General features: G+C 42.3%; 2 protein-coding genes across 10 annotated transcripts in view; both read left to right on the top strand.

The window, feature by feature from the left end:
- The window catches only part of CRY1 (cryptochrome circadian regulator 1), a 93,918-nt gene extending 86,016 nt beyond the window's left edge, over positions 1 to 7,902 (top strand). The window contains exons 11-13 of one of the 5 annotated variants that reach the window (XM_055085286.1): positions 5,993 to 6,064; positions 6,145 to 6,244; positions 7,019 to 7,902. In XM_055085286.1, coding sequence (XP_054941261.1) covers positions 5,993 to 6,064; positions 6,145 to 6,244; positions 7,019 to 7,145 — 299 coding nt within the window. In that variant the 3' untranslated portion in view covers positions 7,146 to 7,902. Of the gene's footprint in view, positions 1 to 5,992; positions 6,065 to 6,140; positions 6,245 to 6,938 lie in introns of all 5 variants that reach the window. The other 4 variants (XM_024127404.3, XM_028490549.2, XM_024127403.3 and 1 more) reach the window with 4 other exon arrangements.
- Positions 7,903 to 11,421: 3,519 nt separating this feature from the next.
- The window catches only part of MTERF2 (mitochondrial transcription termination factor 2), a 15,203-nt gene continuing 9,894 nt past the window's right edge, over positions 11,422 to 16,730 (top strand). The window contains exons 1-3 of one of the 5 annotated variants that reach the window (XM_055085283.1): positions 11,479 to 11,558; positions 12,239 to 12,586; positions 13,326 to 13,424. The gene's annotated coding sequence lies outside the window, so the exon portion shown is untranslated. Of the gene's footprint in view, positions 11,559 to 12,238; positions 12,587 to 13,302; positions 13,425 to 16,730 lie in introns of all 5 variants that reach the window. The other 4 variants (XM_028490552.2, XM_024127487.3, XM_028490551.2 and 1 more) reach the window with 4 other exon arrangements.

Below are 16,730 nucleotides of genomic sequence, written 5' to 3'. Positions count from 1 at the left end.
TGTGGGACTTTTATGCCTGTGGACTTGAGAAGCTACAAACGACCCTCTTCACCCATGATGAGAAGGAGGACCCACCCTTCCCCTAAGAGTCCTCACCACCTTTCCCATCCCTACCCAGGAAAATAAACTGAATTACAGAAAAAACAAAAAAGAAAGCATCTTTCAGGTTTTCACAAGTGGTCCCCCAAACCATAGATATAATCCACACAGTGATTACAGTCCTGAGTACAGGACTTTAAAGTTTGCCAGAGCAAGAGAGACAATGATCTTTCTCAAAAAGATATACTAATATTCTTTTATACCTGAAAAAAATACTAATTTTTAGAGGGGGGATAAAAGTAAATAAAATTCTCTAATTAAAAAAATTTTTAAATATAGTCAATTTGTCATTTAAAAATATTAGCACCAGACCTCTGGGGTAGGATGGCAGACTGAATACATGTACCTAATTTTGTTCTCTCCCCAAATCCCACTTACAGACAGGAAAGGTTGTTTTTTTTTTTTTTTTAAAGGATGTAAGTCCATAACAATAGAGAAAACAGCAACAAAGTTTTGGAAGCTAAAAAGTAGATGGTGCAGTGGAACTAGGATCAGACCTGAGAAAACGGAATCTCAAGTCTGCAGGGGGAAAGCAAGAACCAACCTGATTGACCCCACACAATTCTCAAAGGTCTCAGTATGGGCAGTACCAGGTGTCTGGACATGGGAGTGAGAGTTGGTGGGTTGAAACAAGGAAGACCAAGGTGGGAACTCTGAGAAGTCACTCATGCTACCAGGCACATGCAGAATCTACTAAACTGCAGAAGTCTGGAGGTTTATTCTCTGGAAAGGTTAAGCCAAGGGCTTTGACAGGGGGTGCCAGGCCCAGCTGAGGGAAATCGAGTCTATATTTACAGAATACTGGAAGCAGAGACCCCCCAGTCCCCCCAACTCAGCTCCCACAACAAAGGCAGCCAGAAACATCCTTCAGCCAGATTGGAAGGCTCCTCTCTAGAGAAAGTAAAACAATTCCAGAAGCACATAAATGTATGAACCTAGGAGAGGGTCCCCAACAACTAGCCTATCCAAACTATCTCATGTAGCTCAAAATTGACAGGACTCGGGAGGGGGAAGGGTAAGCTGTGGTGAAGTGAGAGAGTGGCAGGGACATATATGCACTACCAAATGTAAATTAGATAGCTAGTGGGAAGCTGCCGCATAGCACAGGGAGATCACCTCTGTGCTTTGTGACCACCGAGAGGGGTGGGATAGGGAGGGTGACGCAAGAGGGAAGAGATATGGGAACATATGTATATGTATAACTGATTCATTTTGTTGTAAAGGAGAAACTAACACACTATTGTAAAACAGTTATACTCCAATAAAGATGTTTAAAAAAAAGAATAACACCTTTAACAAATTGAACATTTCTGAATTCAGAAATATTTTGCATACTTTTGAGAGCATCAACAATTAGCTTAAGGAGAAAGGAACGAAAGCACTCATATCTTGACTGCCTACTTTGTGCCTAAGTATGAGGGGAGTTTGGCCACATACTCACAATAACCTTGAGAGGTGGTGGTAGGCTTCTCATTTTATGTTTGCGAAAATTAGCCTAGAAGAGTTAGGTAACTTAACCAAGATCCCACAGTTAGTAAGTAGTTGAGCTAAGATTCAGATCCAAGTCTAACTAGTCCTAAAGTTCATACTCTTTCCTGTATCACTGGGTCTCCCCTGCAAATGTACTGCCAAATGTAGTGTTCATAAGGCAAAATATTTTATTACTGGAATGTATTTCACCTGCATTCAAATTATTGCTTATGATGGCAGTGTACTTCAAAAATGTTCTTTCTCAGAGTCTCCTACAATTTGAAGTAAACTTTAACAAGGTAGCATTTCAAAAGTTCTATCAGATTTCTTATGCAGTTCACTGACTGCCTCTTTTGCCCACGCATGAGTTTGAGGGACAGAAGTTCTGTGAAGCACTAAGATAACAGGCAGGTGGCAGAGGGTGGAAAGCAACAGACTCCAGTTACCTAGCTAATGGATAATGATGGTACATACTGTTTCTTAGTCCAGTCAAATCTGTATTTATCTGCAAAACTAATCATGTTAGCAAGTTAAATTGGAATAATTTTGCTTCACAAATTTATAAACATGAGGTTTTGTGATAGGATTAATAAATCTTGAAAGTAGTCTAATCATGTAAATATTTGCCTATAACACACTTTGTAGCTAGGTGCTTTGAGGCTTTCAAAAGACATAGAAGACATAAAAGCTACATAGAGCTTAGAGTCTAAATGGGGGTGTGGAAGGGGGAAAAAAATGAAAAAAGTGATAAATTCTAAGACACTGCCTCCTCATGCAATAGGAAAAAAGGGAGTTGAAGGAACTAGGAAACTTTTCTTAGAAGATGGTGGGGGACTTCCCTGGTGGCGCAGTGGTTAGGAATCCGCCTGCCAATTCAGGGAACGCGGGTTCAAGCCCTGGTCAGGGAGGATCCCACACGCTGCGAAACAACTAAGCTGGTGCGCCACAACTACTGAGCCTGTGCTCTGGAGCCCACGAGCCACAACTACTAAGCCCGTGTGCCACAACTACAGAAGCCCGCGTGCCTAGAGCCCGTGCTCCGCAACAAGAGAAGCCACTGCAATGAGAAGCCCATGGACCACAACGAAGAGTAGCCCCCACTCGCCAAAGCTAGAGAAAGCCCACACACAGCAACAAAGACCCAACGCAGCCAAAAATAAATAAATAAAAAATAAAAAATAAAAAAAAGAAGGTGATGGGGGGGGTAGCATTTAAGTAGGCAGATGAAGGAGAGAGCATTGTAGACCTGAAAATGGGAGTGATTATGGCAAGATCCTTAGGATACTGTGCTGTTAAGAATTTCTTCCCTCAGGTTTCTGTTCCATTTGAAAGGACTTACATGGGGACTTCCCTGGTGGTGCAGTGGTTCAGAATCTGTCTGCCAATGCAGGGGACATGGGTTCGATCCCTGGTCCAGGAAAATCCCACATACTACAGAGCAGCCAAGCCCTCATGCCACAACTGCTGAAGCCTGCATGCCCTAGAGCCTGCATGCTCCAACTACTGAGCCTGTGTGCTGCAACTACAGAAACGGGCACACCTAGAGCCAGCGCTCCACAACAAGAGAAGCCACTGCAACGAGAAGCCCACGCACTGCAACGAAGAGTTACCCCTGCTCACCGCAACTAGAGAAAGCCTGTGCACAGCAATGAAGACCCAACGCAGCCAAAAAATAAATAAAAAAATTTTAAAAAATGCTAGAAAGGGGCTTCCCTGGTGGCGCAGTGGTTTCGCGTCCGCCTGCCGATGCAGGGGAACCAGGTTCGCGCCCCGGTCTGGGAGGATCCCACATGCCGCGGAGCGGCTGGGCCCGTGAGCCATGGCCGCTGAGCCTGCGCGTCCGGAGCCTGTGCTCCGCAACGGGAGAGGCCACAACAGAGGGAGGCCCGCATACCACAAAAAAAAAAAAAAAATGCTAGAAAGGACTTACACTTCGGAAGCGTATCCCTTAATGCCCCATACTTACCCTATTCGCAGGCTTTTATTTACAGTGTCTTAAAGGCATTTCAGAGGGCAAGATTCTTTATGATTTAAGTTTTTTAATGACTGTGCAAAAATTCTTAATCTCTGCAAGAGAAACTGCATTTTCGTCCTCTCATTTTTGTAGACTTTTTTGTGCTCAGGAAAGGAATAAACTAACATACATAGATGTCTTGAGGTATTTTTGTTGTTATAATAAAGCAGACTACTAAAATTTTTTCTATTATAAAATACCTGCTCAGCATTATTAGTCATTGGGGAAATGCAAATTAAAACTACTAAGAGATAGGACTTCACACCCACTTAGGGTGACCAGTTATCACTGATTGCCTGGCATTGAGGAGTTTCTTGGGACACAGGACTTTCCGTGCTAATACTTGAAGAGTCCCAAACTGGGATGAGTTGGTCACCCTATAACAACTAGAGTGGTTGAAATAAAAAAGACGGACAGTAACAAGTATGTGGAGGATGTGAAGAAACTGGAACGCTCATACATTGCTGAGAGGTAGGGTGTAAAACAGTGAAGCCATTTTGGGAAGCAGTTTGGCAGTTTCTTAAAAGCTAAACATAAATTTAACATACAACCCAGAAATTCCATTCCTAAGTATCTATCCAAAAGAAGTGAAAATATATGTCTACACAGAAACTTATATGTGACTGTTTATTCATGATAGTCAAAATGGAGTATATCCATACAATGGAATATTAATTCATAAAAAGGAACAAAATGCTGATATATGCTACAACATGGATAAATCTCAAAAATATTATGTTAAGTTAAAGAAGCCAGACACAAAAGACCACATGCTGCATGATTCCACTTATATGAACTAGTGAGAAAAGTCATGTTTTTAAAAGAGAAAGATTAGTGCCTACCTTAGGCTTATAGGTAGGAATGGAGAATGAAAGCAAATGGACATGAGGGATCTTTCGGAGGTGATGAAAATGTTCTAAAACTGTATTATGCTGGTGATTACACAACTCTGTAAATTAACTAAAAATTATTGAATTGTACCCTTAAAACAGTTGAATTTTATGGTATATAAATTATTCCTCAAAACTGCTTTAAAAAACTACTCACTATAGACAGTTTAGAAAATTCAGAAAAATAGAAAATAACAATAAAAATAAGTACGATAATTGAAAAATGTATTTGTTGAAGTTTTTTTAATTGTAAAATATGCGCAACATAAAATTTAGCATTTTAACAATTTTAAATGTGCAATTCATGGGACTTCCCTGGTGGCGCAGTGGTGGAGGGTCCGCCTGCCAATGCGGGGGACACGGGTTCGTGCCCCGGTCCAGAAGGATCCCACGTGCCGCGGAGCGGCTGGGCCCGTGGGCCATGGACGCTGGGCCTGCCCGTCCGGACCCTGTGCTCCGGCGGGAGAGGCCACGGCAGTGAGAGGCCTGCATATCGCAAAAAAAATAAATAAATAAAAATAAATGTACAATTCAGTGGAATTAAGTACCTTCACATTATTTTGTGAAGTTTTCAGTAGAGTTGTGCAAAGATGCATGATTACAAGTATCACTATTATGGGAAGCCCTGATGGTAAGACCAGTAGCAGTACCATTCAGCGGTGAATTTGCCACAGTCCAGAGTCTGACCTTCAGCCTTACAAGTCTAAAGCCTGAACGTTTGCTATAATTAGTGGTGACCATTCTGTGAATGACAGACTAGAAATTTTAAAATCATATGAATTAAAATATCAACAGGGAACATTAGTTTATTAGCTTATGGTGGAAATATTCCTTTCCAGAAGTCCTCATCCGAGATCAGGGCATTCACTTTCCCAATTTTGAGTACCAGAAAAGCTGAATTCTTTATCCAGAGATATGTGATAAGTATGAAGTTACACTAAAAATAAGTAGATTGTCTTGTTCGGGCCATCATGCAACCACTCCTAAGGGTAGGATCCTCATATTTTTCCATAATGTTTTCTCTAGAATCTACTTTTCTGTGCTAACCCATTCTCCTATAACATTTTTTCTTTTTAGGAGAGTTGATACAATTGCACAGGCTAGGTAACTGCTCCATTGTTTAACTCTCATCTGGCAGGCCCTTATTCCCTTACTGTATCTCCAAGGACATATGTTTTAGGTAGGTGCTGAGGGAGGAGGAGGTGAAGGAAGGATGTATATCTCACTGATGCCCTATGTTTTGACTTCATGATCAAGTGTCTAATTGTCATCCAGTAAAGAAGTGTTTTTTAGAAAATGATTATCAGTGATTTTGCCCTTGAACAGTCAACATTTCTATGATCCTAAATTTAAGGACAAGTTAAGTTTTCCTGATTTGGGTATGATTTTTGGTTCATATGAAGGGTTGTGGATTAATCCTAAAACGCACAATACAAATACTAAAAATTAGATTTGTGATCTTAATACATACAGCTTGAAATTAGTTTAAGTAATTTTACTATGTTTAACATACTAACAGGTTGCACTCCAGGGAGTGGTATTTTACATTATGCTCATGGAGATAGTCAGCAAACTCACCTATTAAAGCAAGGTAAGAATGTAACATTCGAGCATACTCTTCTTCTCACCTTTCTTATCTTAAACATACATTTTTAAAAAATGTGTAGGAAGAAGCTCCACGTGCACTGGTCTCAGCAGTGGGAAACGTCCTAGTCAGGAAGAGGACACACAGAGTATCGGTCCTAAAGTCCAGAGACAGAGCACTAATTAGGTAAATATTTTAGAGCTTTATTTCTTGCTTTAGCAGAGTGTATAATCAACATAAATTAATATAATTTCCAAAATGGAGCTAATCTCTATTTTCAAACCAGAGAATCTGAGGCATAAATTTTTCAGTGATTGTTACAAAATCATTTAATTCTTGGACAAGAGAAATGTATCTGTACTGGACAAAGTGCTGTACTCAGTTTTATGGTCGTCTGAACTGATGATCTTCAAATTTGAAAAGCTTATTATGTCATGCTCAGGTTTTTCCTCAGAAAAAGCCATCCTTTTCATTTCCTTCCTGTGTGACCAGGAGTCTAAAACAATTAAAGTGACTTTTTAATTTTAGTGGTATTAATATAATCCCTTTATGAAATTTTCCCCAAATCTTCTCTTGTGTTTATAAATTTCTTTTATCTATTGTGATACTTCTAAAATCTAAATTATTTCCAGTTTGGGAATAGTTTAAGTTTTTTTTAAATGTTGGCCCTTTTTGGAAGTGTCAGAAAGCCATACCTGTATTCAGTTCAACTGGTTATGGGATACTATTTTGTGATTTAAATTTATATGAAAAGTATTCATATAGTGCATTTGCCAGTTTTTAAAGACTTCTGTTTCTTCAGTTATCTTGAACTGTTTACATTTTTAAAATCATTGCTATTTTTTAATACCAATATAATTAGTCTGTAAATTTCTTGCAGATCAGTAAACAGTCATCAGATTTTTGTCATTCCTTGCAATCAAGCTTTACCCAGTTGTTTTTTTTTTCCTTAAATCACAGAAAACATTCAGAAGGAATACCGTTGCAGCAGAAATTGGTGGGCAGTTCAGTACTTTTTCAGTTAAATTATTTTAAAATGTTCTTCATTAATGGAAAACAGTTACATATTGAAATTCATTATTTCTAATACCATTTCTGTAGTTTTTAATTTTTTAATGAATTTGACATAGGACAAATGATAATTTGTATATAAAGAACTTGGTAAAAGAATTTGCTTAATGTAAATATAAATAGTCACAATTAGTATAGACTCATCAATATATTTTTGATAATCTTTCATGTATGGGAAAAATTAAAATGGCAAACTGATATTCTGATATAAAAATCAAAGTTTTGAGAGTCAATGTGAGAATATAGGATTTTAGACCTTCTTAAAAGACTTTGTTAAAATTTTAAGACAATTTTTCTTGACATCATCATTTGGTCTAACTTTGAACTCTTTGACTATAATGTTTCAGAAAACATGTGTAATCAAAATTGGTAGTTAGAGCCTCCATTAACATAGACAATATATATTTTCAAGCTTCATGTATGCCTGTTTTGACCCAAAGTTGTGGATATCATGATATCATGTGTTAAGTTCTTCTTGTCTCCCTTTCTTTGTTCAGTTACAGCTAAAGTGACTTTGTTATTAAAGTATATGCATATATGGAATCCTGTGTACTTGGTGGCTGCTTTTTTTTTTTCTTTTCTTTTTTAAAAATTTTTTGTTTGTTTTAGGTAAGGGGGAGAGCATTGGTATGTGAGATGTGATCACAAATTAAAGACAGATTCTGTAAACTACATGTCACCATTCTGAATGAAGAAACAGCTAATATATATTTAGTAAAATACTTTTCAAAATTATTCCAAGTAAGAATACTATCTTCCAAATACGTCGTACTTTTAAAAATAAAGTTATCTATATGAAAGATTTAAAACCAAAGAGATTTTTTTCAAGTAATTGGGCTTATAACTCTGAGTTAGTCAGTATGAGGTAGCAGTTAAGAGTGTGGGCCCTGGGGTCAAATGCCTGGCTCTGTCACTCATTAGCTTTGAGATCTTGGGCAATTATTAACCTTTTGTGCCTTCTTTTTTCTCTTCTATAAAAAGTGAGGATGAGAGTAGTATCTGCTTCATACTACATATGAAATGCTCATAACAGTGCCTGGCATGTGGTAGGATGCTCAGTAAATATTAGCTACAGGATTGCCGTTCTGTGTAGCTCCCTGGAATGTGCAGTGCATAGTCTGCATAACTGCCTGCTGCAGCTCTGGTTAGCTGCCATTATTGTTATCATTATTATTATCCCTTCACTGTTCTCCAGTAGGCCAGTTCTTACCATTTGGAATTATAACCATTGGCTTTTGTTTTCCCATCTTTATTAGTGATAAGATGTTCAGTGTGGTAATTGTATTTAAAGGTAACTGAAGATAAATTTGAGTCAGAAATCCAGAAACAATCATTTTTATTTTTAGATGATACACATTTTAAAAAGTATCCTGGATAATGAATTAATACTGATCAATAAATTCATTACTGAGAAAGAAAGAACTGCCTCATCTTCTTTTATCATTGTTAATAAGGAGTAATATTTTGTTTTTCACACCTGTACTTTACATCCTGCTCTTTGGACCTGATTGTACTATACAGAATTGAGAAATTCATTGACTTGGAATTTACCATCACCATTTGGGGAATAAAAGATGCAGTTTTAATATGAATAAATCCGTATTTTAGTAAAAGAACACTATTTCAACATAGGCACTGATATTTTACTTTTATATATATATATATATATATATTTTTTTTTTTTTTTCAATACGCGGGCCTCTCACTGTTGTGGCCTCTCCCGTTGCGGAGTACAGGCTCCAGACGCGCAGGCTCAGCGGCCATGGCTCACGGGCCCAGCCGCTCCACAGCATGTGGGATCTTCCCGGACCCGGGCACGAACCCGTGTCCCCTGCATCGGCAGGCGGACTCTCAACCACTGCGCCACCAGGGAAGCCCTGATATTTTATTTTTAAATGTAGAAGGATTTTAATATGTTTGCGGGGTGGGGTGGGGAAAGCTTTTTTCAGTTTGGTCTAAATTGTGACTAAAACAAAAAATCACCAAAAGGGAAAGAGAGGTATCAATGTGCTCCAATTGAGCAAATGCACTATGTTTGAATACAGTGTTGTCCCCCTAACTGGAAGGGTTAGTGTTCTAAAAACCCTACAGGTGGTTGAGGGATTTTAAGACATTTTGTTCATTCAGCAGATACTTCTTGAACTCTTATTACCAAAAACTGTGCTGAGCAACTTGGAAAAACTGAATTGAGGGAACTACATTTTTAAGTTTTTCACATTCACTTAAAACAGTAAATTTGGGATATAAAAGACTGATAGCAATATTACTTTTAACCATCTCTTACGTACTAGAAACTTCAGGATCTTCCCACAACTTCAAACATATGTTTGTAATTTTCTTGTAGGTAGTATGCCTAATACTAGGTTCTTTGAACCCCCGTTTCTCCATCCAAGTGTTTTTCTGATTGTATGGTTCTAGAAATGAACTCTTTAAACATTTAGGATGGAAAAAACTTTGGGTAGCATTTATTTAAGACAACTGGCATAGCTAAGGTGGTCAATTTCAAGTGTGATTACAATGCACAGGGTTATATGTATTGTCATTCCTCATACAATTATGTGGAGCCCTGATACAAGCTGCTAGCACCTTAATGCACATCTCTGCTCCCTTCCTCCTGACCAGTGACTGCTGCATGCAGTTCTAAGGCCCTAGTTTACATTCCTTAACGTCCTTCTCTTTGCGGTATCCTACTTTAATTCCCTTTTCCTAGATGCAGGTGGCACACTTTGGTTAGTCTGGACCCCAAATCCTTGTATTTCAGGAAAAAGAGTGTGATAAAGCCATGAATAATGGTGTTTTTGTATACGGGTAACTCAGAGGGAGAAGGGTTACTGGACACTCGCCTACCTCACATACATTAGCCACCCAGTTAATTCTAGAATATCCTGGAGGTCAAAGTTGACCTAGAGACAAGGAGCCAGGATTCTTGCTGCTACTCTGTGGAATTAAAGTGCAACTTGTCAGTCCCTCTCAACAAAGCCATTGAGCACAAACTGGGTAATAAGGCTAGACTCAAAGATTTGGTTAGCATTTCCTGAGTCCCTACCATATGCCAAGCACTGTTCATGGGAAAGTTAATTCATCAGTATCCACAAGGAGTTCACTCCACAAGGAGAGAGGGCCATCTTGAAGAATTACAGTGCTGCGTGTTAAGGTGTTAGAACTGTGCACAGTATACTATGAAATATGCAAAGTGAGAGGCCTACAGGCTGGGAAAATCACAGCTTTCCTGACCCCCAACTCCACACCCAGCATAGGACAGCTAGGCCAGTCAGGGCACCCGGTCCTTGGAAACATTCAACTCTAGTTGCGATTAATCATGTCATTGGTTGTTAATGTCTTTGTCTTCCACTAGAATGTAAACCTCATCAGGATAGGGAATGTACTTTATTCCCCCTTGTCTTGTGCACCACTGTTTTGTCATTGCAGCTTCACATGCTTGACACTTAACAGGCATGCCATAAATATGTGTATGGATAAATATGAGAATAAATGGGACAGACATTGAGCCTGGCTTTAAGGAGAAATTTGTTAGTCTATGAGGTTGGCATCACAGGTGATAATTAGAATGTAAAGCACCTAGCAGTTTATCAGAAAAGGTGAGTATTTGGGTGAAAGCGGCAGGAGGGAGGCTGTTAAAGACGCATCAGACACTGTAGCTGACTGCTGGATTGGTGGGGGGGGGGGAGGGGCAGGATAGCAGTTTATCAGAAAAGGTGAGTATTTGGGTGAAAGCGGCAGGAGGGAGGCTGTTAAAGACGCATCAGACACTGTAGCTGACTGCTGGATTGGTTGGGGGGGGGGGGGCAGGAAAGCTAGATATGTACCAGAGAAGTTTCAGGATTTTTTAAACTACGTTTCTTTTGTAACTTAGTTCTTTACCTATCGACTAATTTTGGGAATTCTGAATGGCTATAGCTTTAAGATATAGCTTAAAGATACAGCGGTTTGAGTTTATTTCTATCCTTTTTTTCTCCCGGGCTAGTGACACTCCCCAAGGGACAAAAGGACTGAAACTCCAAGTTCTCTAAAATACTGGGAGGGAAAGGGTGAGAAAATGCCGGAGGCAATAGTTGCAGGCCAGAGGCGCTGTTCCCCGGACAGCTGACTCGCACGCTGACCCCACTCCGCAGGTCCCCTCCGCTCCGTCCGGCCCCACCCAGCCGCGCTGCGTCAGGGGGGTCACGTAGCCTGCGTCCCGCGCCCTGATTGGCTGCGTTGGGGGCTCTAGGGCGTGTCTGTGGGTTCCGCGAAGCGGCGCAGGAGCTGCTGAGGGGAATTGGCTGGCGGCTTGGGACCCCGGCCCCTGTTTCCAGGCCTCGGGAGGACGCCAGGCCGCGGGGAGCCTCGGCCTGGGGAGTGGGGGAGGACGGAGCTAGAGACCCGGAACTCGCGCTTTGTGCAGAGTGTGCAGAGTGGACGCCGACAGGTGAGTCGCCCCGGTCCTGCGCCCCTGGGGGTGATCGTCCCCGGCTGCACAGCGGCCGAGAGGCTGGAGTCGGGAGCTGCCCACCGTGAAGCCAGACTTGCCGCCAGCTGCTCAGCTCCGCCTGGCTGGCTCGGGCGCTGGTGTACGCTGGGGCGCCGCAGGTCGGAAGTTTCTCTGGATAAGCGCAGGCCCCACATGATGGATGTGCGGCTTTCGATCGCTCCCCAGTATCCTGTGCCTTGGGCCCTCGTTTTTCCTTTCTTACAAACATTGGGTTAATTTGAAACTGTCAGCAGGTCGTACATGTTATAAAAGTAGAAGTTAACTGAATTACTGGTGTTCGTCGAGGGGACCGTGTTATCAAAATTGTGCATATTACAGAAGTGGGTTTCACTCCTCAAAACGCTTAAGAAACATGAAGTATCAAAATAAACCACGTTGTGATTTAGAAAACATTTACCTGGATCATTGCTATGTGCAGAGCACGGGGCTAAGAGCAGGACTCAGCTAAGCTGTTGGGTTTGAATCCAAGGTCTGCCCTTTATTAGCTGACCAACCTTGGGCTACTTTACGTGCATCTGTTAACTCATCTTTAAAATGAGTTGCTGTGATGGTTTAATGAGTTTCTGAATGCTTTGTGATTTATGGTATTAATTAATTTAACCTTCACTATCACCCAGGATGTAATCTTCACGAACACCTAGTGATGCCATTTTCCTGGTGCTTAAACTGAGGCACAGAGAGGTGAAATGACTTCCTCAAGTCACAGCACAACTAATGACCAGGAATTAAGCCCAGGTAGCCCACAGCTTTACCCACTACATTAAGTTGTAGTGAACTTGGTTTGTCATCGAGTTTCAGTTGACAGATACTGATTTTGTTTCTGTGGACCATGTTCTTTGCTGGGTACAGGGGATAAAGTAGAAGAGCATGCAGACCCTGCTTTCCAGGTGCTTGCAATCTGGTGCAGGTTGTTCATAGTTAGACTGCAGGGTGCTCATGAATCCTGCTAAAGTCTTTTGCAAAATGTGAGTATGGGTCCTTTTTTGGGAAAGAGAGGGAGTGTGGCTCACACCGTGTTCTCTGGTGGGTCTGTGATTCAAAGGTATGAAGAAACATTTTAGCAGAAAAGCTAGTGTCTAGCATAATGCCTGACACACAGAATGAGCCAAACAAACAAAAACCAAAAAACTGGTTGAATGAATGAAGAACTTACAGGAGTATAAGTGCCACAGTAGGGTCAAGAGCAGGGTGCTGTGGAAGAGCACACATGAAAGTCACCTGCCCAGGAATGCCTCCTAGAGTCAGCAGTGCCAGCCAGGTGAAAGGTAGGGAAGCAATTCATTGGAACATGGCAGTAAACCATCTCTGCCCTCATGGAGGGTGAGACAGAAACCACACATGAACAGCTGCAGCTGTGACAAGTGGCACATAGGAACAGTCCATGGTGATAAGAGAGCCTGTCAGGGGGACAGGAAGCCTCATCTATTCATGAAGGACAGGGAACTTTCCCTGAGAAAGTGACATTTAGACCTAGGAGTTAGGAGCATTGCGGGCATGGGGAGTAGCCTCAGTCTTCAGAGACCCTGTGATGGGAACAGGTAAAGCACCAGGGGCAGAAAGGAAGCTGGTGCAGCTGGTGTAGGCAGAGGGGGACAGGAGATTTGGGTGGTGACAAAGCCTAAGACAAAGAGGCCTTGCAGGCCATGGTAAGGCTTTTTTACTTTATGTCTTTATCCTAAAGTGCCATCAAAAAGTTTATTGCAGGGAGGTGACAAGATCACATTTTGAGAAGAAGCTGGAAAGAAGCCCAAGTGGATTAAGAAGCCCTGGATGAGGACAGGATCTCTGGGGAGAAACTCTAAGGTAAGAAGAGGAGAGGGCCTAGAACCAAGCCTTGAAGATGAGCCTGCAGAGGAGACAACTAAAGGACAGTCAGGAGTGTAGGAAGGAAGGAGGAGAACCAGGGGAGTGGGAGGTTTTGGAAGTCAGGTATGAGTATTTCACAGAGAAAGTGGTCACCTGTGCTGAAAACTGCCGGTGTCAAAAGAGGGAGGAACTAAAACTACTCATTGGCTTTAATCACATGGAAGTTGTCTTTATGGGAAGTTATATAAATAGGAAGAGAGGAAATGGAAAGAAAGAAGGAGCTGCAAGAATTAATCTGAGGGGAAGAGAAAAATGGGATTTTAGTTGGAGGGGCAGTGAGAGAAAGAGCCACTGAGGTGAAGGGTGGGAACCTCAGAGAGGAGGATGCAGCTGAAGGAGTGAATACATGAGAAAGAAGGGCTCTAGACACTTCAGGCCAGAGAGGCTGGGATCAGCACAGGAGCAGGAATTACCCTGGATGATGAAAGATGTCATTGTAGGGAAAGGGAGATAGCAGAAGGTTTATGTTTGGTGTGATGAATTGCACTCCTTTCTTTGTACAAGTTAGAGGCAAGGATATTGGCTGAGGGTGAAGGAGAGAATGGGTGTCAGGGGAAGCTGGAGGTCTGAGTTGAGAAGATTTGACATAGTTGTTGGGGATGTGAAAGAGTGAGTTGACCAGAGATTGTTTTAGGATGGTCTGGCAGAGGGAGCCAAGTATGCAGCAAAGGCCGGAAATTAGCCACCTGGCTCATTCAGGGAATTGCAAAAATAGTAGGGGGGTGAGGACGGAGGCTAGCTAGAAACAGAAACTACATTTAATACAGTATTAACAAAAGAGGCATCACAAATGATGTGGAAGGAAAGGATTGTTCAAACATGGTGCTTAGAGATAGCTAAGCTATTGATAAAATCTATTTACATTCTTAGCTCACAATCAGAAATTTCAAATGAATTAAAGGAGCTAGCTATTAAAATTCAAACAAAGGTCGTGCACCCTTCAACGTGGCTGAAGAGTAAGACGTGGAGATCACCTTCCTCCCCACAAATACATCAAACACAGATACATCAGAAATACATCTACATGTGGAACTTCTCCTACAGAACACCCACTGAACGCTGGCAGAAGACCTCAGACTTCCCAAAAGGCAAGAAACTCCCCACCTACCTGGGTAGGGCAAAAGAAAAAAGGAAAAATGGAGACAAAAGAACAGGGAACGGGACCTGCACCTCGGGGAGGGAGCTGTGAAGGAGGAAAAGTTTCCACACACTATGAAGCCCCTTCACTGGTGGAGACGGGGGGTGGGCATGGGGGGAGCTTCGGAGCCACAGAGGAGAGCGCATCAATAGGGGTGCAGAGGGCAAAGCGGAGAGATTCCCACACAGAGGATCGGTGCCGACTCTCACCAGCCTGAGAGGCTTGTCCGCTCACCTGCCAGGGTGGGCAGGGGCTGGGAGCTGAGGCTCAAGCTTTGGAGTTCAGATCCCAGGGAGAGGACTGGGGTTGGCTGCATGAACACAGCCTGAAGGGGGCTAGTGTGCCACAGCTTGCCAGCGGGGAGTCTGGGAAAAAGTCTGGAACTGCCTAAGAGGCAAGAGACCATTGTTTCGGGGTGTGTGAAGAGAGGGGATTCAGAGCACTGCCTAAATGAGCTCCAGAGATGGGCACGAGTCGCGGCTATCAGCATAGACATCAGAGACAGGCATGAAACGCTGGGCTGCTGCTACAGCCACCAAGAATCCTGTGTGCAAGCACAGGTCACTATCCACACCTCCCCTCCCGGGAGCCTGTGCAGCCCGCCACTGCCATGGTCCCGTGATCCAGGGACAACTTCCCTGGGAGAACACACGGCACGCCTCAGGCTGTTGCAATGTCACGCCGGCCTCTGCCGCTGCAGACTCGCCCCACATTCCATACCCCTCCCTCTCCCCCAGCCAGAGCAAGCCAGAGCCCCCTAATCAGCTGCTCCTTTAACCCCATCCTGAGTGAAGAACAGACGCCCTCAGGTGACCTACAGGCAGAGGTGGGGCCAAATCCAAAGCTGAACCCCAGGAGCTGTGCGAACAAAGAAGAGAAAGGGAAATCTCTCCCAGCAGCCTCAGGAGCAGCGGATTAAATCTCAAGTGCTCATGGAGCATTCTCCAGGATAGATCATATCTTGGGTCACAAATCAAGCCTTGGTAAATTTAAGAAAATTAAAATCCTATCAAGTATCATTTCCAACCACAACGCTGAGACTAGATATCAATTACAGGAAAAAAATCTGTAAAAGATACAAACACATGGGAGGCTAAATAATATACTACTAAATAATGAAGAGATCACTGAAGAAATCAAAGAGGACATCAAAAAATACCTAGAAATAAATGACAATGAAAACACAATGACCCAAAACCTGTGGGATGCAGCAAAAGCAGTTCTAAGAGGGAAGTTTATAGCAATACAGTCCTACCTCAAGAAACAAGAAATGGGACTTCCCTGGTGGCGCAGTGGTTAAGAATCTGCCTGCCAATCCAGGGGACATGGGTTTGAGCCCTGGTTCGGGAAGACCCCACATGCTGCAGAGCAACTAAGCCTGTGCGCCACAACTACTAAGCTTGCGCTCTAGAGCCTGCAATCTACAACTACTGAATCCCGCGCGCCTAGAGGCCACGCTTCACAACCAGAGAAGCCACTGCAATGAGAAGCCCGTGTACCACAACGAAGAGTTGCCCCAGCTTGCCACACAAGAAAAAGCCTGCACACAGCAACGAAGACCCAAAGCAGCCAAAAATAAAGAGAGAAAGAAACAGGAAACATCTCAAATAAACACACTAACCTTACATCTAATGCAATTAGGGAAAGAAGAACAAAAAAAAAAAACCCAAAGTTAGCAGAAGTAAAGAATCATAAAGATCAGATCAGAAATAAACGAAAAAGAAATGAAGGAAACGATAGCAAAGATCAGTAAAACTTACAGTATTAACAAAAGAGGCATCACAAATGATGTGGAAGGAAAGGATTGTTCAAACATGGTGCTTAGAGATAGCTAAGCTATTGATAAAATCTATTTACATTCTTAGCTCACAATCAGAAATTTCAAATGAATTAAAGGAGCTAGCTATTAAAAATCAAACAAAGGTCGTGCACCCTTCAACGTGGCTGAAGAGTAAGACGTGGAGATCACCTTCCTCCCCACAAATACATCAAAACTATATCTACATGTGGAACAACTCCTACAGAACACCCACTGAACCCTGGCCGAAGACCTCAGACTTCCCAAAAGGCAAGAAACTCCCCACCTACCTGGGTAGGGCAAAAGA

Source organism: Physeter macrocephalus, chromosome 6 (assembly GCF_002837175.3).
Source record: "Physeter macrocephalus isolate SW-GA chromosome 6, ASM283717v5, whole genome shotgun sequence".
Taxonomy (NCBI): Eukaryota; Metazoa; Chordata; class Mammalia; order Artiodactyla; family Physeteridae; genus Physeter; species Physeter macrocephalus.
This window is presented reverse-complemented; position numbering and strand designations above follow the sequence as displayed.